This window comes from Neovison vison, chromosome 11 (genome assembly GCF_020171115.1).
Source record: "Neovison vison isolate M4711 chromosome 11, ASM_NN_V1, whole genome shotgun sequence".
Lineage (NCBI taxonomy): Eukaryota > Metazoa > Chordata > Mammalia > Carnivora > Mustelidae > Neogale > Neogale vison.
In genome coordinates, this window is record NC_058101.1 from 12,856,878 (window position 1) to 12,884,289 (window position 27,412).

At 37.5% G+C, this 27,412-nt stretch overlaps 1 protein-coding gene and 1 pseudogene across 1 annotated transcript in view; one reads left to right on the forward strand and one right to left on the reverse strand.

Annotated features, from left to right (window-relative positions):
* LOC122919218 (transmembrane protease serine 11F) overlaps nucleotides 1-27,412 on the forward strand; it is a 90,897-nt gene that overhangs the window by 48,187 nt on the left and 15,298 nt on the right. Inside the window, exons 3-6 of the mRNA XM_044268115.1 lie at nucleotides 4,946-5,097; nucleotides 6,776-6,894; nucleotides 23,598-23,662; nucleotides 25,457-25,620. Of these exons, the coding sequence (XP_044124050.1) occupies nucleotides 4,946-5,097; nucleotides 6,776-6,894; nucleotides 23,598-23,662; nucleotides 25,457-25,620 (500 nt within the window). The remainder of the gene's footprint in view (nucleotides 1-4,945; nucleotides 5,098-6,775; nucleotides 6,895-23,597; nucleotides 23,663-25,456; nucleotides 25,621-27,412) is intronic.
* Nucleotides 13,123-13,886, reverse strand: LOC122889635 (annotated as a pseudogene).

The following is a 27,412-nucleotide window of genomic DNA, read 5'->3' on the forward strand; positions in this document are numbered from 1 at the left end:
AACTGCCTTCGGCTCAGGTCATGATCCCGAAGTCCCAAGATCGAGTCCTGCATTGGGCTCCCTGCTCAGCAAGGAGTCTGCTTCTCCCTCTGACCTTCTCCCCTCTCATGCTCTCTCTCTGTCTCTCTGCCCAATAAGTAAATAAAATCTTTAAAAAGAGACAGTGTACTGTGCCAAAACACATGCTGCAAAGTGTCTCAAATTAATGGCTTAAGTTATATCAAGCAAAATGACAGGCAGAATATAAATCCCAATTATGAACTTAAAAATTAATTCTTTTGCCATCTGACTCTTTTAATTATTCCATCTCGATAATGTCCAGTAGCTGTATTTGGTGATTAAGGAAGTTTTACTCTAGCTTGGGGGTGTCTCTTACCGTGTGAGTGCCCTCTTGTGACTGGTACAGTCCACCTGAACCATATATGCTTACATATGTTTCTTTTAAAAAAAATTTTTTATTGATTTATTTTGATAGAGAAGGAGAGAGAGAGTACAAGCAGGGGGAGCTTCAGGCAAAGGGAGAGGGAGAAGCAGGCTCCCCCTGAGTGGGGAGCCCAACATGGAACTCATCCTAGGACCCTGAGATCATGACCTGAGCCAAAGGCAGATGCTTAACCACTGAGCTACCCAGCTGTCCCCGCTTACATATATTTCAATTTAACTCTTTAAAAGGATACAAATGGATTAACTTTGAGAATTCTGGAATAAGAATAATTTAGGCACTGGGGCACCTGGGTGGCTCAGTGAGTTAAGCCTCTGCCTTCGGCTCAGGTCATGATCTCAGGGTCCTGGGATGGAGCCCCGCATCGGTCTCTCTGCTCAGCAGAAAGTCTGCTTCCCCTCTCTCTCTGCCTGTCTCTCTGCCTACTTGTGATCTCTGTCTGTCAAATAAATAAATAAAATCTTTTTAAAAAAAAGGAATAATTTAGGCACAAATAGACTATCTTCATTTTTTACAGTTTAACATAAAAAACACACATGACATTTAATGTGCGAATATATAATAAAGGGGGTCTACTTCCTTCTGCATACTTCTGCTTAAATTATGCTAGTTAGAACCGCAATTTATCTGCTATAAAAGTCTCTATTTTAAGAAAAGTTCTGTAAAAAAAACTGGGGAAAAGCAACTCAATTCCAGTTGCTTAAATAAACTTCCTTAAAGTTTAAGACTGAACTTCTGAGAAGTGTCATATGTCCAAAAGTCAGCCATCTTCTATACAATAATCTTAGAGCCAAGTACAACTAGTTATTGAGAGGAGGCAAGCTTTCTCACCTATTTATTTAGGTATGACTACAGTGCTTATCATCAAAGAAACTGCCTTTAAAAGAAGACGTAGCTCTGAGACTTAATTGTTAATTCTACACAAGTGGCATGTTGTAAGGGGGCTGTATTAGAGGTTGTGTTTGTTCTCTTCATCAGACCATTTGTGAGGCTGTCTGCAGAGAAAGGTATAAGATTGAACTTTTTTATGTACAACATTTCGGCCTGGGATAATGTACTTAGTCTACTTTATATACCGGAGTTAAATCATGAGAATGAAATAGCTGGTCTCTGGAGCGGAGAAGTCCCCAAGGAGCTCTTTCAGAGCCATTATCTGTTTGCTACAAACTCATGAGTCTTGCCAAGGTGAGCCTGGCTGTTTTTCAAAGCTAGATGTTTTGGGGACTCCTCTCTTAGGTTTTAAAAGTTGGGATGCTCAGTGTGGGATTCAAACCATTTGTTCCTCAAGAAAAAGCTCCAGGTTTTGCATTCCCTCCCAGCGGTGGGACGCATTGCCAGGGTTGTGGTTTATGGTGAGATTATATCTCAGCTTCTCCTACCCACTTCCATGAGGTTTCCTTCTCACTTTCTGAGAAGTAGTTTTCAGGTTTTTTTCAGAGTCCGTGGTTCCATATGTAGCTATAGGTTCTGTGGGTCAGTGAGAGGACATGAGCTCAGGATGCTCCTGGGTCGCCATCTTGAACTGGAACCAAGAGTTGCATCTCAGAATTATTTAGCTTTTGTATGCAAATGATTATTCAGATGTAGGATCTGGACTGTGTTCCTCTCATCCATCTTTCATGTATTCAAAGAACAGCAACATTTATGTCAGGAATAAAAAATCTTCTTTACCATGATGCAATGTTATCATGACTTACTGTGTGTTTATAACCCCCCAAATTTGACAGAATTTGAGTCTTGTCATTTTTTGCATCTTGAAGGGCTCAGATAAAAACAACCAAATCGCCAAAACTTAGGAAAAAAAGGAAGTGAGAAAAGAAAAAGTGATAATGGGACGCCTGGGTGGCTCAGTTGGTTGGACGACTGCCTTCGGCTCAGGGCGTGATCCTGGAGTCCCGGGATCGAGTCCCACATCGGGCTCCCAGCTCCATGGGGAGTCTGCTTCGCTCTCTGACCTTCTCCTCGCTCATGCTCTCTCTCACTGTCTCTCTCTCAAATAAATAAATAAAATCTTTAAAAAAAAAAAAAAAAAAAGCGATAAAATATCCACAAACTAAATAATCAAGAATACTTAATACCACAGATTTTGTAGATGGAGACTTCAATTAGGATGAGGAAGGAAGTATTGTATATGGGGATACTAATAAATTTTTGTTTGTTCTGGGCTGGGTGGTGTCAACTTTAACAGTTGAGTTTATTAGAGTCATGCAAACAGGTGTCAGTGACACAACTGAAATAAAATAAGTCAAAGAGAAAAAGGCATTAAATGGGTACTTTCCATTTGGCTCAGACCCAAGTGTAAGGATAGCACATTGGTCATTATTAACAACATTGATGTCTGAATTGAAATCACTGTCTTTTCCTTTAATCTTTCTCATCTTGCTGGGAGGCACAATCACTTATCTAGACATCAAAACAAGGGAGCCATTAATCCTTTCCTTGTCCCACAACTAAGTAAACAGCCAACAAAAGTCAAGAATTGGAGCTAAATCTATCTCTTCTCCACCCCCTGTTTCGGCCTTGGCTCAGGTCCTCATGCATTGTCCTCACCATCTTTCTCCTGGACCTTCAAAATAACCTTTAAACTGGCCTTCCTGTCTACACTCCTGCTCTACTACCCATCCTGTGATTATCCTAAATTCTCAATCTGATTCCAGCTTTATTGGCTCCCCATCTTCTGCAGAGTCAATTTCAGACTTTTTACTTTGGGTTATGGGACTCCTCATGACCCAATCAGTCCACCAGCCTTAGCGTATCCTCTTTCTAGTACAGTAGTGCTGAGAAAGAATGTAATCATGCACATACTTTGGAGACCACAAATTCCTCAAGGGCAAAAGCAGTATTTTATATTTTCACTCCCAGTGCTAATTACAGTAGTACCCCCCACACCCCCTGTCTATTAGAGACTTCACCTTCTGTGGTTTCAGTGACCTATGTTCTACCTGAAGCAGGTGATCCTCCTTCTGACTTGTCAGAAGGTAGTAGTAGCCTGATGCTAGTCACAGTGCTTGTATCATTCATCTCACTTCGTTTCATCCCAGAGGCATTTTTTTCATCTCGCATCATCACAAGAAGAAGAGTGAGCATGGTGTAGTAAGCTGTTTTGAGAGAGATCGTATATACATAACTTTTATTACAGTGTATTGTTATAATTGCTCATTTTATTATTATTGTCAATCTCTTACTATGCCTTATTTATAAATTAAACTTTATCATACATACGTATGTATAGGAAAAAACAGGGTTTGGCACTATTCACAATTCCAGGCATCCACTGAGGATCTAGAACATATTCCCAGGGAATAAAAGGGGACTACTATATTAGTAATGAATACCATTTCACATCCTTAGCACCCCCCCTTTTTTGCACATATTAATTTTTTTCTGTTCTTTTCTCCTTTTTTATGCCTGGAGAACTTTTAACACTCAAAGTTTAATCATGTCACCTGATAAAACATCCTGACACAGACCTCCAAAAAGTTAATTGCTTTCTATTCCTGCATCAAGTTTTATTTTGGCACATTTCACACTATATATTAATTACTTGATTCTACATCTGTATCCTCTTATAAGAGAGTGAGTTTCCAATAAGCAAAAAGTATATCTTAAAATCTTTGTATCTCTAGGCATATAGAACTGCTCCTGAAACATTGTTGTTGTGTGGTAGGTACCATCCTAAGAATGCTATTATCTCATTTAATTAATAAGTTTACAATAAATATTGTTAAATAAGATTAAAAATATAAAATATCTTACTTGAATGATATTAAACACTGAATGTTATTCTGTTATTTGGAAAATAAAGTTAATAAATTTTGATTAATAAATAATCAAAAGATAGATAATCTTAATAACAAGATATTTTGAGTGGGGAGGTAGTATGTGAGCAGGTATAGGTAAAAGTCAAACGGAAATAGTCTTCTTTGGGACTGGAGTCTTATCAAATACAATTCACAATTTCTGATTTCACTGGGAGTGCTAATAAAATACGAAGAACCATAATCGGGTCTTCAAAAGTAATGTTGCTACTTTTAAAAGAAATTATTAAGAAAATTCCTAAGGTCATTCAAAAAGTATTCATATAAAGTGTTTTTTTTAATTTTTAATCAAGTAGAATTGATGAGATTATTGTATAAATCTGTTGCTAGAAACTCCCTTATTAAAATATGAAAATGCTATTTATAAATTACCTTTTTAATAACTTAATCTTTGTGTTTCACCATTCAAATATCAAATTGCTAATATGTCAGACAAAATGCCATAGGAAGATATTCTCACTTGAATGTCAGTATCAGTAGAACTTTAACCAAAATTTGTACTGTGATTGGGGTATTGGGAAAGTGTATGCAAATTAAATCCCTGTGTTCTTTTCAAGATCTAAGTATCCTATTATTAGTTAGCAGTATAAACTATAAACTATTTTTTAGAGGAATGTAACAAGTGGACATAAAGTGGAATCATAATGACTTTCTTATTGTTTTATTATTGTTTCTATTATCACAGACCACTTGAATTTTCAGAAGCTGATTACCCACGAGTTGAATATCAAAGAAGACAGCAGTTTTGGGATCCTATACGTCTAGCTCTTTTCACTTTGGCAATTGTAGCAATCATAGGAATTGCAATTGGTATTGTTACGCATTTTGTTGTTCAGGGTAAGTATCCAGGTCACATTTCTATTGCCTAATGCTAAGTGCTCTATGACTTAATATCTTGAAATTCTCTCGTATAAAAAATACTATTTGCATGATATTAAAATTTTAATTACTAATCTCTTATTGATGTTAAATTATTGTTTGCTCCAGTATTGAGTTCAGTGTTACATATTTCCAGCCAGTGAGATTTGCAACAAACATTACATGGACAGACAAATCTAAAAGCAATATAGTTTTGGGGCACCTGGGTAACTCTGTCAGTTAAGCATCTGCCTTCAGTTTAGGTTGTGACTCTAGGATCAAGATCACTGTTCAGCCGGGATTCTGCTTCTCTCTCTCCTTCTGCCCCCACCCCCACTAGTGTTCTCTTTCTCTTCTCTTTTGCCCTCTCTCTCAAATAAATAAAAATTTTTAAAAGTGATAAAGCTTTAAAATGAAAAAGAAGAGTGAAAATCTTAATCTTTAAAGACAAATCACACATGTACCCAGTTTCATTTTTTTTTCCAAAACCAATACAAAGCAGCTGCTTAAGCTATAGCCAATCAAATAATTTTCTTGATTTTCTTCTGCATCTTCTTTTTACCAATCTCCCCTCACTCCTGTTGGTGGAGGGGTCCTAATCACTTTTGGTTTGGTGTTGCCCAACTGGAATTACTATTTGTTCCCATTAACTCTTGAAAATATGAATGTGATCCAGTCGATTTTTTTTTTTGAAAATTTTATTTATTTGAGAGAGAGACAGGGTGAACAGAGGGAGAAGGACAAGTGAACTCGCCACTGAACAGGGAGCCTGAACCCAGGACCCTGGGATCATGACCTGAGCTGAAGGCAGGTGCTTAACCAACTGAGCCACCCAGGTACACCAACCTAGTGGACCTTTTAACATCAACAAATAGTTGATGGTTGAGGACATCCCTGCTAGGCTCACCCAGAAGGGGTTATTTACATGACCTGAGCAAGGATTGAACAGTGGGTGGCTAAGGATAGCAATCGAAATAAAGAGTTCTCCAAGGTCACTGAAAAAGTTTGGCCAGGGAGGAAAAAAGTTAGAATATGGGTCCACAAAGCCTAAAATGGGGTTTCAGGCAATATGATTAAGGCTGAAAAACAATCAAGATTTAAAAAAAAAAAAGTTTTAAAAAGACCCTTAAAAAGGTAGCTATTACATATTACACTGTTGTCCTTGACAACGGAAGTTTCAGTGGTATGTCAAGAGTAGACTGCTGAGAATTAAGAAGTGAATAGGCAAAAAGTGAAAACAATGAATACTAATATTTATTAGCAGCATAGAGAAAACTGATAGCCTGTTCAATGTATCTTCACAACACAGCTTACCTAAGATAAATCTATGTCACAGTTCTTTGAGGAAATTGATCATTTTTATATGACTTTCAGCAATTGCTTTCAATATTTATTTTTCATTTTGCATGTCCAATTGTATGAAAATTTTGAAATGCATAAACACTGTAAAAAAATATTCTAAAGTGTACTTGGAGGCCTGAATTTTCTATTTTAGCTAGATACGATGATGCAATTACAAAATGTTTGAAAAATGTCCACAATAACTTTTGTACCAAGAAGAAATAAACTGCACTATAGTAAACCTATTTCCTGGGGTTGGGAAACTAGAAACTGATTATATTTAAGCATGGATCTTTTATTTATGTTTGCCTTTCAGATGATAAGTCATTCTATTACCTTGCCTCTTTTAAAATCACAAATATAAAATACAAAGAAAATTATGGAATGAAAAGCTCAAGAGAGTTTATAGAAAGAAGTCATCAGATTGAGAGAATGGTAAGGCTAATAGAGATTTCAAAAGTTCACATGTTTTTCTGTTTCACTTTCAGTGTGGTTGCTGTAAGAACTTAGTTTCTCCATGCCTCAAACTCTTCTTGTGCAAAATGTGGATACTATCTAAGCCATATGGTTGTGAGGATTAAATAACTTAATATATGTAAAATATTTAGAATAAAGTTATATACCATTAAACATATGTAGATTAGAGTAGGCTACTAATTAGCAACCAAGAAAAGTGTTGGTTGAAACAGATGTGCTTCCTATTTTTAATTCTTGATTTTCTGTCCTGGTTCATTTTCCTTCAACTTTTTTAACATAAGAATATATGATTTCCATAGTGTATATGGACCACATCTTCCTTATCCATTTGTCTGTTGAAGGGCATCTTGGTTCTTTCCACAGTTTGGCGACCGTGGCCATTGTTGCTATAAACATTGGGGTACAGATGGCCCTTCTTTCACTACATCTGTATCTTTGGGGTAAATACCCAGGAGTGCAATGGCAGGGTCATAGGGAAGTTCTATTTTTAATTTCTTGAGGAATCTCCACACTGTTCTCCAAAGAGGCTGCACCAACTTGCATTCCCACCAACAGTGGAAGAGGGTTCCCCTTTCTCCACATCCCCTCCAACACATGTTGTTTCCTGTCTTGCTAATTTTGGCCATTCTAACTGGTGTAAGGTGATATCACAATGTAGTTTTAATTTGAATCTCCCTGATGGCTAGTGATGATGAACATTTTTTCATGTGTCTGATAGCCATTTGTATGTCTTTATTGGAGAAGTGTCGTCCATATCTTCTGCCCATTTTTTGATGATTGTCTGTTTTGTGTGTGTTGAGTTTGAGGAGTTCATTATAGATCCTGGATACCAACCTTTTGTCTGTACTGTCATTTGCAAATATCTTCTCCCATTCCGTGGGTTGCCTCTTTGTTTTCTTGACTGTTTCCTTGGCTGTGCAGAAGCTTTTGATTTTGATGAAGTCCCAAAAGTTCTTCTTCGCTTTTGTTTCCTTTGCCTTTGGAGACGCATCTTGAAAGAAGTTGCTGTGGCTGATATCGAAGAGATTACTGCCTATGTTCTCCTCTAGGATTCTGATGGATTCCTGTCTCATGTTGAGGTCTTTTATCCATTTTGAGTTTATCTTTGTGTACGGTGTAAGAGAATGGTCGAGTTTCATTCTTCTACATATAGCTGTCCAGTTTTTCCAACACCATTTATTGAAGAGACTTTTTTCCACTTTGGAGTATTATGCCTCCATCAGAAAGGATGAATACCCAACTTTTGTAGCAACATGGACGGGACTGGAAGAGATTATGCTGAGTGAAATAAGTCAAGCAGAGAGAGTCAATTATCATATGGTTTCACTTATTTGTGGAGCATAATAAATAGCATGGAGGACATGGGGAGTTAGAGAGGAGAAGGGAGTTGGGGGAAATTGGAAGGGGAGGTGAACCATGAGAGACTATGGACTCTGAAAAACAATCTGAGGGTTTTGAAGGGGCGGGGGGGTGGGAGGTCGGGGTACCAGGTGGTGGGTATTATAGAGAGCATGGATTACAAGGAGCACTGGGTGTGGTGCAAAAATAATGAATACTGTTATGCTGAAAACAAAAAATGAATTAAAAAAAAGAAAAATAATGACAAATGGGACAAATTTAATTTGTCAAAATTTAAAACTTTTGCTCTTACAAAACACTCTTATGAGAATGAGAAGACAAGCCACAGACTGAGAAAAATATTTGCAAATTGTAGACCTAATATAGTACCTATTTCCAAATTAATAAAGAGCTCTGAAACTCAAAAAGAAAATTTTAAAAAAAGAATATATGATTTCCATGTTTGCCTTATGATTTTCTTACTTATGTTTTAAAAAGCATGTAAAGCATCACATACAAGATATGCACCTGTAATTTTCTTTTTTTTTTTTGAAAGAGAAAGAGAGACTGGGGCAGGGAGGGGCAAAGGGAGAGGGAGAGAGAGATTCATAAGCAGGCTCCAGGCCCAGTGAGGAGTCCAGTGCAAACTGGATCTCATGACCCTGAAATCATGACCTGAGCCAAAAGCAAGATAAATACGGTTAACCGAATGAGCCACCCAGGTGCCTGCATCTAAAATTTTTAATGTCAATCTCAAATCTACTTATGCCTCTCATGGTTTCCCTTGAAAACTGTGCATTTATCAAGGCATTTCTAATTTTCAAAGTATATTAGCAAACTAAATCTTTACCTATCATAGCAGAAAGTCAAATAGAATAGTCTTCCATTTTTGTCCCATGAAAACCATGTCTGTGGAGACCATAGATTTGTTTAGCAAAACCCAGTATATTAGCCTAGAGTGTACTCCTTAAAGCTTCTGAGAGTTATTCTGGAACAGTGAAGGAATAGCTCTATAGAAAGAAGACTGAATTAGTATAATTATTTATTAGCTCAATTAAAAGATGACTGTAGCACTTAAACCCTCCACTCACTGTACTTTCCTTTCTTTGACGTATTAACAATGTAGGAAAGTACTTCTTTAATCTTCATATGGGTTGATTCTAAATATTGAAAAGCAATGAATAGTATTTTCATTTCCATAGCTATTTAAATAGTGCTTTTCCTTTAAGAAAAAAGTGTTTTTTACAATAGTGTTGCTGCACAAGAGTGTTCCCAAAAGCAATTTTGAATAGAACTCATTCATTTATTTTAAGTGCTCTGTTATTTTACTATATCCTCAGATATGTCCAAAGTCTTACTGTTTTTTTAATTCTACTTTCTCAAAACTTTATGCTTTCAGCTTCAATTTGAACTGGTTGCTTTCTAGGTCCCCTTCAGAGAGGTAACCTGGGTCCAAACAGGATTGCTATAGTGTGTGTGAGCCATTGCTTCCTGCATCTCATATTTTCCTTGATAATGGTGGGTTATGTCCTCGAGCACCTTCCTAAAGAAAAAGTGCATGGGAGAGAACATTTCTTAATTATTTTATGTTGAATAAATCTTTTATTCTACAGTCCACTCAAGTGAAAGTTTGAATGTAAACCTTTAAATTGAAAATCATTTCCCCTCAGACCACCTGAAGCTTTGGTTCACTTTTATTACTCATTAGCTTTGGTTCACTTTTATTACTCATTATATTTATTACTCATTATACGAGAAGTTGTGTTTCTTTTTAAGTAATCTCTTCTTTCTCTAGAAACTTTTGTATTCTCCTTTTTGTTTTCTGAAATTTTGTAATGATGTGTCTTGGTATTTGGTATTTTTCCTTTCATTCTTTTTTGTTGGGATATCACTATACTTTAGAAAGAGCGTAAAACATTTTAAGGTGAATATCTAAGAACCCACCACCAAATTTCAGAAATAGAACCTTACCAGTTCCTAGGAAACTGCTATATGTTCTTCTTCCTCTCTTCTTCATAGTTAAAAACTGTTTTGAGTTTGGATTTAATCATTCTGTTATTTTATTACCAATGTATGCATACTCAAATAGCATATTATATAATTTTGCCTCATTTGAAATTTATGTAAATATAAACATATTATTTCTTTCTGTGACTTCATTATTTCACTCAACATTATTTCTTTGAGGTTTTCCCATTATGATGTATGCAACTATAGCTACATCATTTATTTTCACTTCTGTGTAGAATGTCCTAGAAAGAATATACTACTATTTATTAATTCATTCTAAGGTGGACAAATATTTCAGCTATTTTCACTTTTGTAATTATGATAATGCAGCTAACTAACATCCTTGCAGATTATGCATGCGCTCCTATCCAGGTGCAAGAGCCTTCCCAGGTCATAAACCAAGCGGATGATTTGCTGGGTCATAGGTTTTGCTCAGACTCAATTTTAGCAGATTCTGATTGATGGTTTTCCAGGGGGTTTGTAGACATTTGCACCAACACCAGCAGGGAATGAATTCATGTTGCCCTACCTCCTCATCAAAATTTTCTACAAAATTGACTTTTGCCAAACTGGTTGGTATGTATACATGTATGTATGTATGTACATACAGTAGTAACTCATTGTGAATTTAATTTACATTTTCCCTATTATTAATAATGTTCATCAGTGGTTATCAACCATTTGTCCTTTATATATAGGTACTCTTTATTTTTTGCCTATTTCTTTTTTCTTTATCTTTTTACTGAACATACACTGTAATATGTCCATTTCCTTTTGTAATTTTGTCTTTTATTCTCAGAAACATTTTTTGGCAAAAAGAGAAACATTTTTTGGGAAATGAGTGCTTCCTGTTGAGAAATGAATCTTTTTCCATTTTGTGGCTTGGCTTTTCATTTTCTTTATAATACATTTTAATGAACAGTGTTCTGAATTTTAGTATAGTTATATACATCATTCTTTTCTTTTATTATTAGTGTTCTTTGTGTTTGTGTAAGAAATCCTTTCTGACCCTGATATCACTGTCTTAAAAAAATCATTTTTCCTTTTTGCATTTAAGTCTTCTTTATTCTACATAGAATTGATATTTGCATATGTGTTTGACTTAAGGATTTAATTTCATTTTGCCCCTTATATGAATAAGCATTTCTCTTACCACCACTGGTTGAACAGTCTTTTCTTGTCTGCTCTGCCATGCCATTTCTGCCACTAGTCAAGTTTCCGTGTGTGAATCAGGATGTTGCTCTGCTCTCTAATCTGCTCTGTTGATCAGCTTTTTTCCACTGTGTTGATGCTACAATGTTTTATCCTCTATAGTTTGACAATAAGAGTTGATACCTGTTGTATTAGTTTCCTAGTGTTGTTGTACCAAATTACCATAAACTAGTGGCTGAAAACAATAGAAATCTATTCTCTCACAGATATGGAAACCAGAAATATGAAAGCAAAGAATCAACAGGGCTGGCTCCCTTGGAAGGCACTAGGGAAGAATCTTTCATTGCTTCTTTCAGCTTCTGGTAACTTCAGGCATTCCCTGGCACATAGCTACATAGCTGCAGTCTTTGTCTCCATCCTGACCTTTGTGTTTCTCCAGTCCAATAAGGACATTGGATTATGAGATTAGTAAATCTAGAGCTCTAGAGAAATAATTGACATCTTCATTTATTTATATATATTTACTGTGTTTCACTCAAACTTTGAAATATTTTCCTTAAAGGCCTTGTTCATCTTTGGTTAAATGTAATATTAGAGGCTCTTTTTTATCATTATTAATCAGAATCTTTTAAAGAACATTTTTTTACTGGTTTTTATTGGTGTATAGAAATATTACTGGCTTTTGTCATCTCTTTTCATGCCCGTTCTTTTTTGTATTTTTAAGTGCTGAGTCTCTCCTAAAGTTTTTAGGGCAGATAGACTTTCTTCTTGGCTGTGTTTCTGTGACTCATAGTCTGGTCCAGGGGTTCACAGTTTTGTCTCCCAAAAGATATTTGGCAATTCCTGGAAACATTTTTTGGTTGTCACACTGGAAGGAGTGCTCCTGGCCCCTAGTGTCTAGAGGACAGGAATGCTGCAAAAACACCCTACAAGTCACAGGACAGCTCCCTACAACAAAGACTTATCTGGCCCAAAATGTCAATATTGCTGAGGGTGAAAAATCCTCTTCCAGCCTGTGACTTCCTCCATCGTATTTTATCAGTTATTTTTACTTCACTTGAGTTCAGGAAAAGAGTTAATCTGTCATCCACTTAAGAAATCATATTGGTTTTTGTCAGTGTTACAGATTTACCTCCATTTTCATACCTTTAATATAATTTTAATGGGTTTCACAAAAAGAGAGAATATGTAGTCAATTGGCCATCTTGAACAAAAATCTTTGCATATAATCAAAGTTTACCATTTCAAAATTAACAACTAGTTTTTAGAATCAAAACTAAATGTGCTTCCATAAAAGTACCTCCAAATACTTAAATATTTTATTTTCCTTTTTCTTTTCTATATCTCATTCTACTTCAAATTTCTCAAAGGGTAATGAATACAATTAAAATTTTATGCAATGTGGATTTGTACATAATAAGCAAGTAGGGGTTTTCTGGTTAGTTCCAACATCTTTTATGATGACAACAATTTATTGACCTTTTATTTTTTTATCATCAGAGACTATTAAGGTAATACGTTACCTTAATAGTACGTCAGGGCCACCTTTACTGTTCCATAGGCATCTCCAAAAGGAAGTTAACACTGTGGGGCAAGGAATAGAAAGCAGGGTAAAGAAGGGGGATAGGAGTTAGGGCAGGTCCTATGTGGGGTTATAGGGCTTCTATGTTCCTCTAGGATCTGACCCTAGGAGACTTTGATAAAAAATCTTTTTTTTATCAAAAAAATGCCTCCAGTTTTCAATGGTGAATGCCTCCAGTGGAACTGGTACTTCCTGGCTAGTTTGAGGTTAATGTATGTGACCTTCATCTCCTTGGCCTCAGGGTTCTGCACATCTTTCAACCACTTTGGTGCTCATTACCTGGTTGTTGATGTATTGGATCAGCTTCTTGAGGACCTCCCTGGGAGCCACAGGCTGGTAAATCTGATCTTCTGTCCTATCCACCATCATGTACTTCTGCAAGATGAAGGACTTTAGATCATCTTTTCGAGGGCCTCTGAAGCACGTGGGCAGGTCCTGGTTGGGGCCATTCCTAGCTGGAGGCCCCTCCTCTTTTACCTTTACCAGCATTTGCACAACTTCTTCCAAGTCTCCCTGAGTTTTGGCCAGCACCCACTGGGTCTTCTCCACTGAATAAGGAGGGAACACCTCCAAGAGTACCTGCACCCTGACAGTAGCCCCTCCTCAGCACTGGCTGCCTCATCCTGAGTGTCCATATAGGAGAAGCCCTAGCCTCTTCTTTGAGTTTTTCAGGGCACTGCAGGGGCTATGTGGAAAAAGGCACCAGACCGTGGACTTCAGAGCTCTGAGTTGGCAGGTTCTCTTTTTTCCTGGCACTACTGAACTGCCACGAGAGTTTCTGCATCATGTGCTCTATTGCACCCCTTGGAATGTAGGCAAAGCCAAGCACATAGGCCATCATAATTGCAGTGACGTCCTCCATCTCAAAGGAAGATGAATTTTATTTTTCCCTTATGATTTGGATGGCTTTTATTTGTTTTTTTTCCCTGATTGCTCTGGCTGAGATTTTTAAAACTGAGTTAAATAGAAGTGGTGAGAATGCGCATCCTTGTTTTGTTTCCAAGTAAAGGAAAACTTTTCATTCAGCTTTTTCCCATTGAGTAGGTTAGCTGTGGACTTGCCGTATATGGCCTTTACTGTGTTAAGGCACATGCCTAATTTATTAAGAGTTTTTAATCAGTAAAGGATGTTGAATTTTATCAAATGCTTCTGTCCCCATTAAGATGATCATATGATTTTTATTCTTCATTCTGTTAATGTAGTGTATTACATTTATTAATGTACTTATGTTGAACCATCCCTGCATTCCAGGGATAAATGTCCCTTGATTATGGTGTGTGATCCTTTTATGTGCTATTAAATTTGGTTTGCTAGTATTTTTTAGGACTTTTGCATCAATATTCTATCAGGAATATTGGCCTGTACTTTTCTTGTAGTCTCCTTATCTGGCTCTGGTAGTAGGGTAATGCTGACCTCATAAAATGAGTTTAGAAGTATTTCTTCCCTCTTCAATTTTTTGGAAGAGTTTGAGATAATTGGTATCAGTTCAAGAAATGTTTCGTAGAGTTCACCAGTAAAGCCATCTAATTTTGGACTTTCCTTTGTTGCATGATTATTGATTCTTGATTCAAATTTCCTTTCTGTTTTTAGTCTCTTCAGTTTTCCTCTATTTTCATAACTTGGTTTTGATAAATTGCATGTTTCTATGAATATACCCATTTTTTCTATTTTATCTTATTTATTGACTTACAATTGTTCATAGAAGTCTCCTAACATCCTTTTTTATCTCTGTAGTATCAGTTGTAATGTTTCCTCTTTCATTCTTGATTTTATTTGCATCTTCTCTTTTTTTTTCCTTAGTCTAACTAAAGATTTGTCAATTTTGTTTACCTTCTCCAAAAGCCAACTCCTAGTTTCATTGATCTTTTCTATTTTTTTCTAGTCCCTATTTCATTTATTTCTGCTCTGCTCTGTTATTTCCTTCCTTCTGGTAGCTTTGGGCTTAGTTTTTAGGGTTCTTTTTTCTAGTTTCCTAAAGTATAAAGTTAGGTTGTTTATTTGAGATTTTCTTTTTTATTAAAAGATTATTTATTTGAGAGCGAAAGACAGAGATAGCTAGTAAGAGAGAGCATGAGCCAGCGGACAGGGGCAGGGAGAGGGTCAAGCAAGTTTACTACTCACTGAGCAGGGAGCCTGATGTGGGGCTGGGATCATGACCTGAGCCAAAAGCAGACGCCTAATCAACTGAGCCACCCAGGTGCCTGATCTTTGTTTTTTCTTAATATAGGTGTTTATCACTATAAACTTCCCTGTTGGAACTGTTTTTTTTCTGCATTGCTCAAGGTTTTGGTATGTTGTGTATCCACATTCACTTGTCTCAAGATTTTTTGCCTTTTTTGTTTTTAAAGAATTTTTTGTATTTGATTTCTTCTTTGACTTATTGGTTATTCAGGAATGTGCTGTTTTATTTCCACATTTGTGTATTTTCTTACTTTTCTGTTTTTTTGATTTCCAGTTTTATACCATTGTGGTCAGAAAAGATAACTGATATAACTTCAATCTTCTTAAGTTTATTGAGACTTATTTTGTGGTCTAACATATGATCTATCTTAAAGAATGTTCCATGCACACTTGAGAGAAAAATGTGTATTCTGCTGCTCTTGGGTAGAATGTTCTCTTCATATCCACTAGGGCCATTTGGTTTATAGCATTTTTCAAATTCACTGTTTCTGCATTAAGATGCACTGGATGATCTGTTTGTTGTTTCAAGTGGAGTACTGAAATTCTATACTATTATCTTATTGCTGTCTACTTCTCCCTACATTTCTGTTAATATTTGTTTTATATATTTAGGTGCTCCAATATTAGGTTCAGCAATAGTTTTTTACAGATAGTTATTTTCTCTGGTGTCATTCCCTTCCTCAAGGCCCATCTGAAGTCTCAGAGCCAGATGGGTGGTACGGTTTGCCACAGAATGGTTTTGTTTGAATAATGGATTTATTTATTAATATGTGCTCCATTGTTTTCAGCAGAGTTAAAAAATGCTTAATATAGCAAATAAAACAAGATAATTTTTTTAAACTAGGAGTTATTACTTTCATTATGTTAAAATCAATGAGTGAAGTATGACTATTTAATTCAAAGCAATACATCAAGGAATTACTGAGAACTTATTCTAAAACTATCACTGAGCTAGATATCATTCTAACAGACTGATCCTTACTTTTCCCTTGGAGACATTAGGTAATTAGTGCACTCCTGGTAAGATTCCCCACATGGGGGACAGTGCTCTGAAAACTTTTTTTTTAATTTAACAATAAATATAAATAGAAGTTCTAATATTTTTTACATCCTCAATGAATCATTAGCATCACTTTGAAAATCAATGCTCAGAATAATCCAGAAGGTTAATACTAAATTACGTCTTAGAGGTAATTGCACCCAGAGGTGAGAGGGCTGGGTTGTTTCTGTTATACCAACAAGGGCTGTCCAGGGAAGGTGAAGCACAAGCTCCCAGACATCAATAAGTAAGGTGCTTGAGTCAGACAAGGGCAGACAAGGACAGCACTTCTGGAGAAGTGTTGGTATGAACTGTTACCAATTAACACTTGCAGAAGCTGGAGCATTTGTGTGTTTGCCCAGCAAATGCAGTTTTACCAAACAAATATTTGCTACAATTCCTCTTTCACCACAATTCATCATCTGTATATGAATTCAGCTTCTTAATAAATATCTTAAGAGGAAAAAAAAATTTGTTTATAAGTGATTAGAGACAATATAATTCCTATTGGCCTAGGCCTCCAGATCATCCAAGACATGATTCTGATTTTGCTTCTTTTTCTTCTATTGCTCTGTAAATTCCCATAATAAATGCACAGTTTGGGTAGAAAGTAGCAGAAACCCAATGAACAAGTCAAAGAAGAAGGAAAGAAGGAAGGGAGGAAGGGAAGGAGGAGAGATGATGGGAAAATCTAGAGGTTCATTTGACTTCGGGTATGGTGGGATTCAGAGGCCCAAACTATGTCTTCAGGCTTTCTCCACGTGGCAGATGATAGAGCTTACAACTCTATATTCATTTGTTTCCAGGTATTAATTGAAAAAAATAAAGACAATTTTCCATAATAGTCCTTGGAGGAAAATATGAAGAACCAATCTAGTTGGCCAAAGTGGGAATATCTCCTCAATCCTACATTAATCAGTGTGACCAAGAGAATGAATCTGTGTCACCTTTGTGGTAGATGGGAAAAGGGACAAGTTTAGCTCCGTCTGGACCATATGGAATGAGTTTCCTATAGGAAAGAATGGTTCTCTTAGCAGGAAAAAAAAAAAAGAGGGGGAGGAGTACTGATGAATATACAATAACTCTAATTCTAAAATTTTAATCTCTAACCCAGATTTCGCTAAACCCTAGACTTGTGCATTCAGTGGTTTACTTGACATTTCCCGCTTGGATCTCTCATAGGCATCTTGATGTTATATCTAAATCTAATTCTTTTTTTTTTCATTTATTTATTTTTTAAAATAAACATATAATGTATTTTTATCCCCAGGGGTACAGGTCTGTGAATTGCCAGCTAAATCCAATTCTTAAGTTTTTCTCTTTCTCACTCTCTGATTCCTATTTTTTCCACTCAGCCAATGACATCACAGTCCATCTAGTTGCTACAATAGTATTTTCCCTTCTCCTCATGTCTAATCCATTCACAAATGATGTTTCTACTTCTAATTCACTGTCTCCATCCTGGACCTAGCTAATGTGTTGCCTCATACAGGCAGCTTACCACAACCTTTGCCTCCATTCAGGCTCTCTCTATTATCCTGTCTACATAGCAACCAGATGATCTTTTAAAAACATATTGTATATTATTTTGCATAAAATTTCATAAGTGGCTTCCAAATGTACTTAGCACAAAATCCAAACCTTTTATGAAGTCCTCCAAAGAAATTGACGCTCTGGTTCTGACTATTCCTCCAATTTCTGCTCTCTCCTCCTTGCTCACTGTTCTCTAACCATATTGGCCTTCTTTTTGGATGCTCTGCACATTGCTCCTTCCCCCTGGACGATCGTCCCATGATCTTGTCCTTTTGCTTATTGCTTCTGATATTTCAGATATGACTTAAATGTCCCTCCTTGGAGAACACTTAGTCATGATATACCCCCAGCCATTATCCTATATTACTTTACTATATTAGTAGTTACATCTTATAATTAATGGTTTTTTTTTTTTTTAGTTTTTTTTTTAAAGATTTTTTTTTTTATTTTATTTATTTGAGAGAGAGAGACAGTGAGAGAGAGAATGAGCGAGGAGAAGGTCAGAGAGCGAAGCAGACTCCCCATGGAGCTGGGAGCCTGATGTGGGACTCGATCCCGGGACTCCAGGATCACGCCCTGAGCCGGAGGCAGTCGTTCAACCAACTGCGCCACCCAGGCGTCCCATAATTAATGTATTTTTGTTGACTACTGTCTATCCTTCTATTCTATGAATCCAGACACCACAACTTTTTTCTTAATAATTTTTATCCAGTGTTGTCACAGTGCCTTAAACATAGACTATTCTTAGTCAATTGCACTGAGTGAATAAATAAATGAGAAAAAAAAGGAAGGAGACAGAATATAATGAAAGAGTTATGAAGAGATGTATAAGTGGGCACATTTTTCTTCACAATGTTGTTTATGATTAACCATAACTGGAGAATCAATTAGTTAATGAAAATGTTATTGTACACCTATTTTGTGCGGGACTGTGAAGGACGCCAAGGTCTAAATAGTACAGTTTCTTCCTTATTGGAGTTTATTTTTTTTTTAAGATTTTATTTATTTATCGGACAGACAGATATCACAAGTAGGCAGAGAAGCACAGGGAGAGAGGAGGAAACAGGCTAACCACTGAGCAGAGAGCCTGACATGGGGCTCAATCCTAGGACCCTGGGATCATGACCCAAGCCGAAGGCAGAGGTTTTAACCCACTGAGCCAGCCAGGCACCCCTGGAGTTTATTTTTTAATTTAAATTCAGTTAGTCAACATATAGAACATCATTAGTTTCAGATGTAGAGTTCAGTAATCCATCGGTTGCATATAACACCCAGTGTTCATCACATCATGTGCCCTCCTTAATGCCGGACCCAGCTACTCCATACCTCCACCTACCTCCCTTCCAGAAACCCTCAGTTTCTTTCCTATATTTAAGTATCTCTTATGGCTTGTCTCCCTCTCTGATGTCTTCATATTCCATTTCTCCCTCCCTTTCCCTATGATCCACTGTGTTTCTCTGGCATTCCGCATATGAATGAAACCACATGGTAATTGTCTTTCTCTTATTGACTTATTGGAGTTATAATATAATTTGTATATAAAAGTTGGTGCATGGCCTGAATGTTTATAGCAGCAATGTCCACAATAGCCAAACTATGGAAAGAACCTAGATGTCCATCAGCAGATGAATGGATAAAGAAGATGTGGTATATATACACAATGGAATACTATGCAGCCATCAAAAGAAATGAAATCTTGCCATTTGTGACAATGTGGATGGAACTAGAGCGTATCATGCTTAGTGAAATAAGTCAAGCGGAGAAAGACAACTATCATATGATCTCCCTGATATGAGGAAGTGGAGATGAAACGTGGGGGGTTAGGGGGATAGGAGAAAAATAAATGAAAGAAGATAGGAGCAGGAGGGAGACAAACCATAAGAGACTCTTAATCTCACAAAACAAACTGAAGGTTGCTGAGGGGAGGGAGGTCAGGAGGTGGGGGGGGTTATGGACATTGGGGAAGGTATGTGCTATGGTGAGTGCTGTGAAGTGTGTAAACCTGGCGATTCACAGATCTGTACCCCTGGGGATAAAAATTCATTATATGTTTATAAAAAAATAAAAAATAAAAATAAATTAAAAAGTTGGTGCATGGAAAAGAGTATAAAGTAGATAGATTGGATAACAAGACAATACGGCAATATGAGAGCTCTCACAGTACAGAATATAATTGTCAGATGTATATGACATGAACTAAAAGTATTTTAGGAGTTCAGAGGAAGGGAAAATCCCTTTGAACTAGCAGGAAGTTTTCTTGGAGAGAAAGGGACAGGGATTTGTTTTATTGGTGTATTTACCCGCTGTTGTTACATATTCCCCTGACAGTAGCAGAAAATCTGCAGAACTTGCCTGACTTATTTTCATGGGTGGACCTGGGAAGGGATTCCCTAGCCGGCATCCAGTAACTACTGATCTTTCATGATGACTTAATTTGCATGTAGTTCCCAGCCAGAGGGAAGGTGCAAGCCCAAGCTTGTGGAGGATAGTAACTGGATGTACTATTAGAGTCACACGTATTGTCAAATATGTCATTTTGTTTCTTGATGCTGGAGTTCAAACCAAGGACTCCACATAGGATCTGATTTTATGGTGAACTTTTTCCCCCATCTTAGCTTAGATTCTCTTATTTTAAACAGAATAATCTCTCAAAAAAAATATCTATTCTTAGGTTTGGACTGTGAAAAGGGAAGGATTCAATTAGTTTTTGTAATTTGGACTAAATGTCATGTTACTGAGTTCTCAGTAGAAAAGTATAAACAGTACATTAATTTTCTCCAGAAATTGCTGACAATGATGACTAGGTGTCCAAAAAAGGAACAGTCTTTCAGAAGCTGGGAAAAAAGTATCTCTCAAGAGATGCTATTTTATGAGGTTTTGATTCTGGGAATAAAAGATGTATCTGATGTCTTCTTTTGGGGTTTCCTTCCCCAGGACTCTCTACCCATCACCAACCTGAACATCTGTCATCTAAGTATAAGTGTTTTCAGTGTCACTTACTATACTTAAGAACGAGCACAAGATCTAGCGCCAGATTCCCCAAGTTCATATGCTAGAACCAGCACTTATAATGCCACCTTAGACACGTTTACTTAAGTGTCCTGACACAGTTTCTTTATCTTAAAATGAGGCTGATGAGAATTTTAGAAATATTTTAATCCTACAGTTGTATGGGGTTTGAACAAAGGAACTGGCTCAATGCATACCCTGTACTATGGACTTAGTACATGTAAGCTATTCTTAGTGGTCACACCAATACTGTACTCTACCAGAATCTACCCATTTTTAAAACAGAGGTCAACTCCTCAGGGAACGATCATCCTACTAATAATCACATTTTAGTATAAATAGATTCTTAGCACTTCCTTACAGTCTGATATGATCAGAATCTTGATCTTTTCCCTAAACGCCATTATGTGCACAGTTCAGAATTTCAGAGGACATTTATATGAAGTGCTGATGACCTTAATGTCAGGTTTTCTCCCTGTTCCCTGAAATATGGAAATAAAATAAGCTCAGAGAAGCTTAGTGAAATCATAAGTGACAGAACCCAAAAATGACCCAAACCCCTGAAACGGCCATACAAAAGAGTCACCCCTGGAGTCTCCTGGTTCCTTCCCTGCTTTTGATTCCCATGGATTTCTGTTTATACTTGTCAACATGGTTTGCAGATAAAACAAAACAAGGTGTTATTATCTCCTTCCCTTTACCATATTGTTGATTCTTTTTTTTTTTTAAGATTTTATTTATTTATTTGACAGACAGAGAACACAAGTAGGCAGAGAGACAGGCAGAGAGAGAGGAGAAAGCAGGCTCCCCACTGAGCAGAGAGCCCGATGCGGGGCTCGATCCCAGGACCCCAGGACCATGACCCGAGCCGAAGGCAGAGGCCTAACCCACTGAGCCACCCAGGCGCCCCGATTCTTAATTCATTTATTCATTCATGGATTTATTCAAACATGCATCAAGTATTTACTGTGTGTCAGGCAATGTTCAAAACTCTGAAGGTAAAAAGATGGGTCAGACACATTCCCTACCATCATACGGCTCACAGTCTAGAGTGGGAAAGGCACAACTGTGAACCAGTATGACAATCACCATAACAGCCTCAAGTGCAAGGCGCTGGGGTGGCCCAAGTAAAGGAGTGCTGAACTTCGAGGAGGGCAAGTCACAGATAACTTATTTGTCCCTAGAGTGTCCGGGTGCTAACAGAATTGTCATTTAAGGACTTGCCAGAGGAAAGAAGTTCATTGTAGGGAGAGGAAATGAATGTGCAAAGCCATAAAGGTGTGAACCAGTCCAGTGGGATTGGGAAAGAGCTAGTCATTCAGTAGATAAGAAAATGGGCTTTGAAGGTAAAGGTGGGGCAAGGGTTAATGAAGGCATGAGACTGTGGAGCAGACACCGAGGGAGATACTGGGCTTGAAGCAGGAGTATAACAAACATACTCAGATTTGCAATTTAGGAATATCACCCCGGTTGGTAGCATTGTGGGGGAACAACTGAGAGAGAAGACAGAGGAATCACAGAAACGTGCCAGTGAGGGGATACTGCAGAGGCCCAGGCATGAGTTTCGAAAGAGCTGAATTCAAACCACAGCAGTGGAATTGGAGGAAGGGAGGAAGATTCAATATTTAGTTGATAAAATCTACTGAGCATTATTACTAGTTTAAAGGAGTCAGAGAGAGGGAGAAATCTTGTGAGGAGGGAGGCAATATTCTATCCGTTTCCCAGAGAACATCATATCGGGGGGGGCTAGATTTACTGGGAGGTGGGCCTTGTGTAAACTTATGCAGACCTGTAATTTCTGATTTCTGACTCAGTCCAGTGCTTTTTACTGTGAGGCACAACCTCAACAGTGGGCATTAGGTTTTGGCAATTAGGTTCCAGGAAGTCGGCTCACTGAGCCTCCAAACCTTCAACAGCTCTGGCTGGAAAAGCTGAGTAATAAAATGCTAATGGTATGGAGTGTGGTGAAACTCATTTCCAAAGTTGGTCCCAGTTGTGAAAGTCCGCCTGCGACACAAAGGTGACTAAGCAGTGCGGGGTGTCAGAGTCAAAGGACACGCATTGTTACTCATTGTGTCAAATGCTTTAGTAATGGGGTGATCATTTAAGAAAGCAATGAGTTGATACAAATAGTGGGCTAGTTTCCATATTTGGGAATAAGACAAATTTAGGGTGAGCTTTCTTAAACGTGACGATGTTAGGGCGCCTGCGTGGCTCAGTCGCTGGAGTGTCTGATTCTTGATTTCAGCTCAGGTTGTGATCTCGGGGTGGTGAGATCCGTCTCTGCATCAGGCTCCTCACTGCACGTGGACACTGCTTGGGATTATCTCTCTCTCCCTCTTCCTCTGCCCCTCCCCTCCCCGGAAGTGCTTACTCTCTCTCTTCCTCTCAAAAAGTTAAATTAAATTAAATTATTAATTAAAAGTGATGATGTTGCCTTTAAAAGTAGCATAGATACTTAAATTAATTTGACACTAATCAAAATGAACATTATCAATAGTTTACTATACACCAGGCAAGGTGTGAAATGTGTGATAAACATTATTTCATTTAATCTTCAAAACAACTCTATGAGGTAGATACTATTTTTATCCTCTGTTTTACAGAGGCTTAACAGAATTACACAATTTTGTTAAAGTTATTTGTTTATGCAAGGATTAGAACCTCTTTTAGTCTCATCACTATGATAAACCAGTTCCGATCTGGGAACAAACTGAAACTGTCTTTGCCTCAACTCTTTTTAGAAAAGACAGGAGTAGCATTTATTTATTTATTTATTTTTGACGAATACTTCTCTTGTTTGATTTGTCTGACCAGATGTCTAGGATATTTCGACGTTCTGGAGGGAGTCGGTTTATCAAATCTCACGTCATCAAACTGAGGTATGTAAATTTAGTTTGCAACTTCAAACCTGTACCGGTAAGAAGTACTCCATCAGCAGGACTACCCAGCTCCTCCAAGCAAATCTCTGCAGGAAGACAGAGATTTCATAAACGCTGAGCAGTGCAGCTGCTACTGCATAGACATTTCCCAGTTACAATAGGAAGATGTAAAGTGCTCTACATGAAGAGTCAGTGTCAGTTATCAGACAGTGCAAGGGGACGGATGGCACTGGTAATTCACCTACTCCTTCAGCTCAGGGCTAAGAGGAATTTAGAACTGCTCCTTTCAATTATCCTCATTCTAAGCCTAGCCAACAACAACAGATGATGACTTTCTCTGCAATAAGGTTTTTCTTTAATGTCACTGGATTTTTATTATTATTATTTTTTAAAGATTTTATTTATTTTACAGAGAGAGATCACAAGTAGACAGAGAGGCAGGCAGAGAGAGAGAGGGAAGCAGGCTCCCCGCCGAGCAGAGAGCCCGATGCGGGACTCGATCCCAGGACCCTGAGATCATGACCTGAGCCGAAGGCAGTGGCCCAACCCACTGAGCCACCAGGCACCCTTTTTTATTTTTTTTAATACCTTTTCATTTTTATGTTCTGATAAAAGCCAATATGCATAAATTGAACATATATTTGTTGTAAGAGATTCAAATAAATTATTAGAATCCATCTCAAATACACTTTTTATATGATGTCCAAAATGCTTGGCATTTGCTGGCATAATATATCTTATTTTCTACCTATTTTGATAAAAAAAATTTTAACTTTTTTCTGTGGCTATCAATCAATATACATGTATAAGTATTTTTAATACTTATTTGTCTGCTTCACTTCTTGATGGTAGAGTAAATATACATGTGGTTAGGGAGCCCCTGCCTTTTCTTCTCTCTCCCTCTCTACTTTTGTTCCTTCCTTACTTTGCTTTCTCCCTCCCTTCCTCCTTCCTTCCTTCTTTGATTCTTTGTCTGTTTTAAGATTAAAATCATCCTCAAAGGGCAACTGGAGGCTTTCTAGACCTCTACATTATAGTATAATATGTGTTCCCTTTATCAAAAGTTTTCCTTTAATAAGTGCTTTCTCTAATTATCCACTTACCCAACACTTATTAACTGACCATCAAATCCCCCCAAATAAATGGTTTAACACAATAAAGGTTTACTTCACTTCCAAGGCAAAATCCAAAGAGTCAGAAGTGGCACTAGGGACAGGGTGCTGGGAGAAATGTGGAATGGAAACTGCCTACTGGGACTTACGCGTCTGGTAGGCAAATGCAGGAAGAGTGAAAGCATGGAGGGCAGCATAAGAGGTGTCAGGGGCCAGGCCAGAGGTGGGGTACATCTTTTCTGCCCACATTCCATTGCCCATAATTCACTAGAGTTTTGATAAACTGCAAAGGAGGCCAGCAAGTGAAATCTACCTCTGTGTTGAGGAGGCAAAGGTAACTGGGTTTCATGAACACAGAACATTGCCTCTTCCAAATCACAGCTGAGAAATGATGCTGGTGATGATGGCTCAGAATGTCTTGAAAAGCAAATTGTTTAAGTATATATAAAGCGTGATTTCATGAATACCTCCTTTTCTCCCACTCCCCTGCAGACGATGAGCTAAGTAAAGAGCAAGAACAATTTTTTTCAGCTACAAAACTGAGCCCGTATTTCTAGAGATAATTTAGAAATCTGAGATACACATATTTCATCCATTGTTTTTTTAAATTCAGTATGAATCTTAATAGGTAAAAGTAGTTAATGACTAGAGAGGTGGCTTTATCTCCTTTTTTGCTCTTCAGTCCAGATGAACACGGCGTGAAAATTCTTATGGTGCTCATGTTTCGATACCCGTCTACTGATAGTGCTGAGCAAATCAAGAAAAAAATCGAAAGGATTTTATATCAAAGTCTGAAGACAAAACAATTGCCTCTGACTATAAACAAACCATCCTTTACACTCACATGTAAGTCCTTTTACTATCTTTGTGGTTCCTTTGTAATCCTGTCTGTTTTTCATAAGAATTTAGGTCAGTGTCTTACATTTTAAGACTTCACCACTGATATACACATATCAGTGTAGAATAAAAATAAATAAAAAATCACTATAAGGCAAACTTTAATTTTAGAAATTTATTTTCATATTTGATTAGGGCTTTTGCTAAGATTTCTAAGTTTTATCCAATATACCATGTTGAATCTTTTCTAAAGCATGAGTAGATAAGTATTATTTTCTGCCTTTTTTTAAAGATTTTATTTATTTATTTGACAAAGATCACAAATAGGCAGAGAGGCAGGCAGAGAGAGAGAGAGAGGAGGAAGCAAGCTCCCTGCCGAGCAGAGAGCCCCATGTGGGGCTTGATCCCAGGACTCTGAGATCATGACCTGAGCGAAGGCAGAGGCTTTAACCCACTGAACCACCCAGGTTCCCCTATTTTCTTCCATTTTAAGGAAGCTGAGACTCAGGGATTAGCAAGCCTTAGGGTCAAAACTAAAGCACAGGTGTTCTGACTTCCTGAGGTCTTTATAGGTCATTATAGGTCACTTCCAGGGGTTATCTTCTACAGTATCAGGAAACAAACATCTTTATGAAGGTTTACTCCTGGAGGACAAACCATTGACATAATCTATGAAGAGGTTCTCTAGATTATTTCCAATTTAAAATGATGTTTCATTCATTTCCTCATTTATTCCCTACAAAAAAAAAATCAGAAAAGGTTTGGTTTTCCCCAAAAGTAGAAGAAAATGAGGTCAAAATGTTAAGAAATTGAAACTACCTCACAGCTCGTTAGAATCCAAGCAGAAAGGCATAATAATGTGTTTCAAATGATAAGTCTCAAGGTCAGTACACAGTACCTACTGTGCCTTTCTGGTTCCTTACCCCTCCCCCCACTAGCATAAGTCTCACACACAGGTGTTCCAGTTGTGTTCACTGTTCCGATTAAGTACTTCAAGAGCAGCTATTTCTGATCTATTACCAAGAAATAAGGCTTGCCCTTTGGACTGGAAAGTCTTTTCCCCTTAAGCATCCATGAGTTTAAGAAAAAGATTATCTAAAGGTAATTTCTCTGTTGGAAATCAGGAAAATCCTTAAAATCCATTTTGAGATAGAAACATCATACATATTAATGACAACTTTCATGAAATAATTAGAAATAATGAAGAGTATGGTACCTACCTTAAGTGTTAATTATATTCCAAAGTAAAACAAAACACCAAACCAAAACAAACAAACAATGAAACTAAAATGAACAAGAGGAGAACTTTGAAGGGAAAAAAAATGTCAGAGAAGGGAGGCATAAAGTGGTATAGGTGGGTTCCTGGTGCCTGAGCTTCAACCTTCTACAACATCCATCTTGAGGAAGAATCCTCAGTAAGAGAAGGCCACCAACTTGCACTGAGTGAATTCCTATCCTTTGTAGACCAGGGCTGGAAATTGGGCTATGAGGGACCTATGATGCCCTTATTTCCCTGGAGCTGCCCTTTCAACACTGGCCATCAGGCGTACGCCTGACACACATTGGCTGGTACATCGAATATACTGAGCACAAGCAGTGATGGGAATTGGAGGTTGCATCCTCGAGTCACACTGGAGCTCCCAAAGAAGGCAATCAGGGACATTTATCTTTAGCATTCTTTCCTAATTTCCTAATTTCTTTTTTAGATCTCATAGCAAAAATCAGAAAACAAAAATGCTCTCTTTACATTTTACGATAAAATTATACGTTTGGGACCAAATCAAATAAGAATTATGTATAT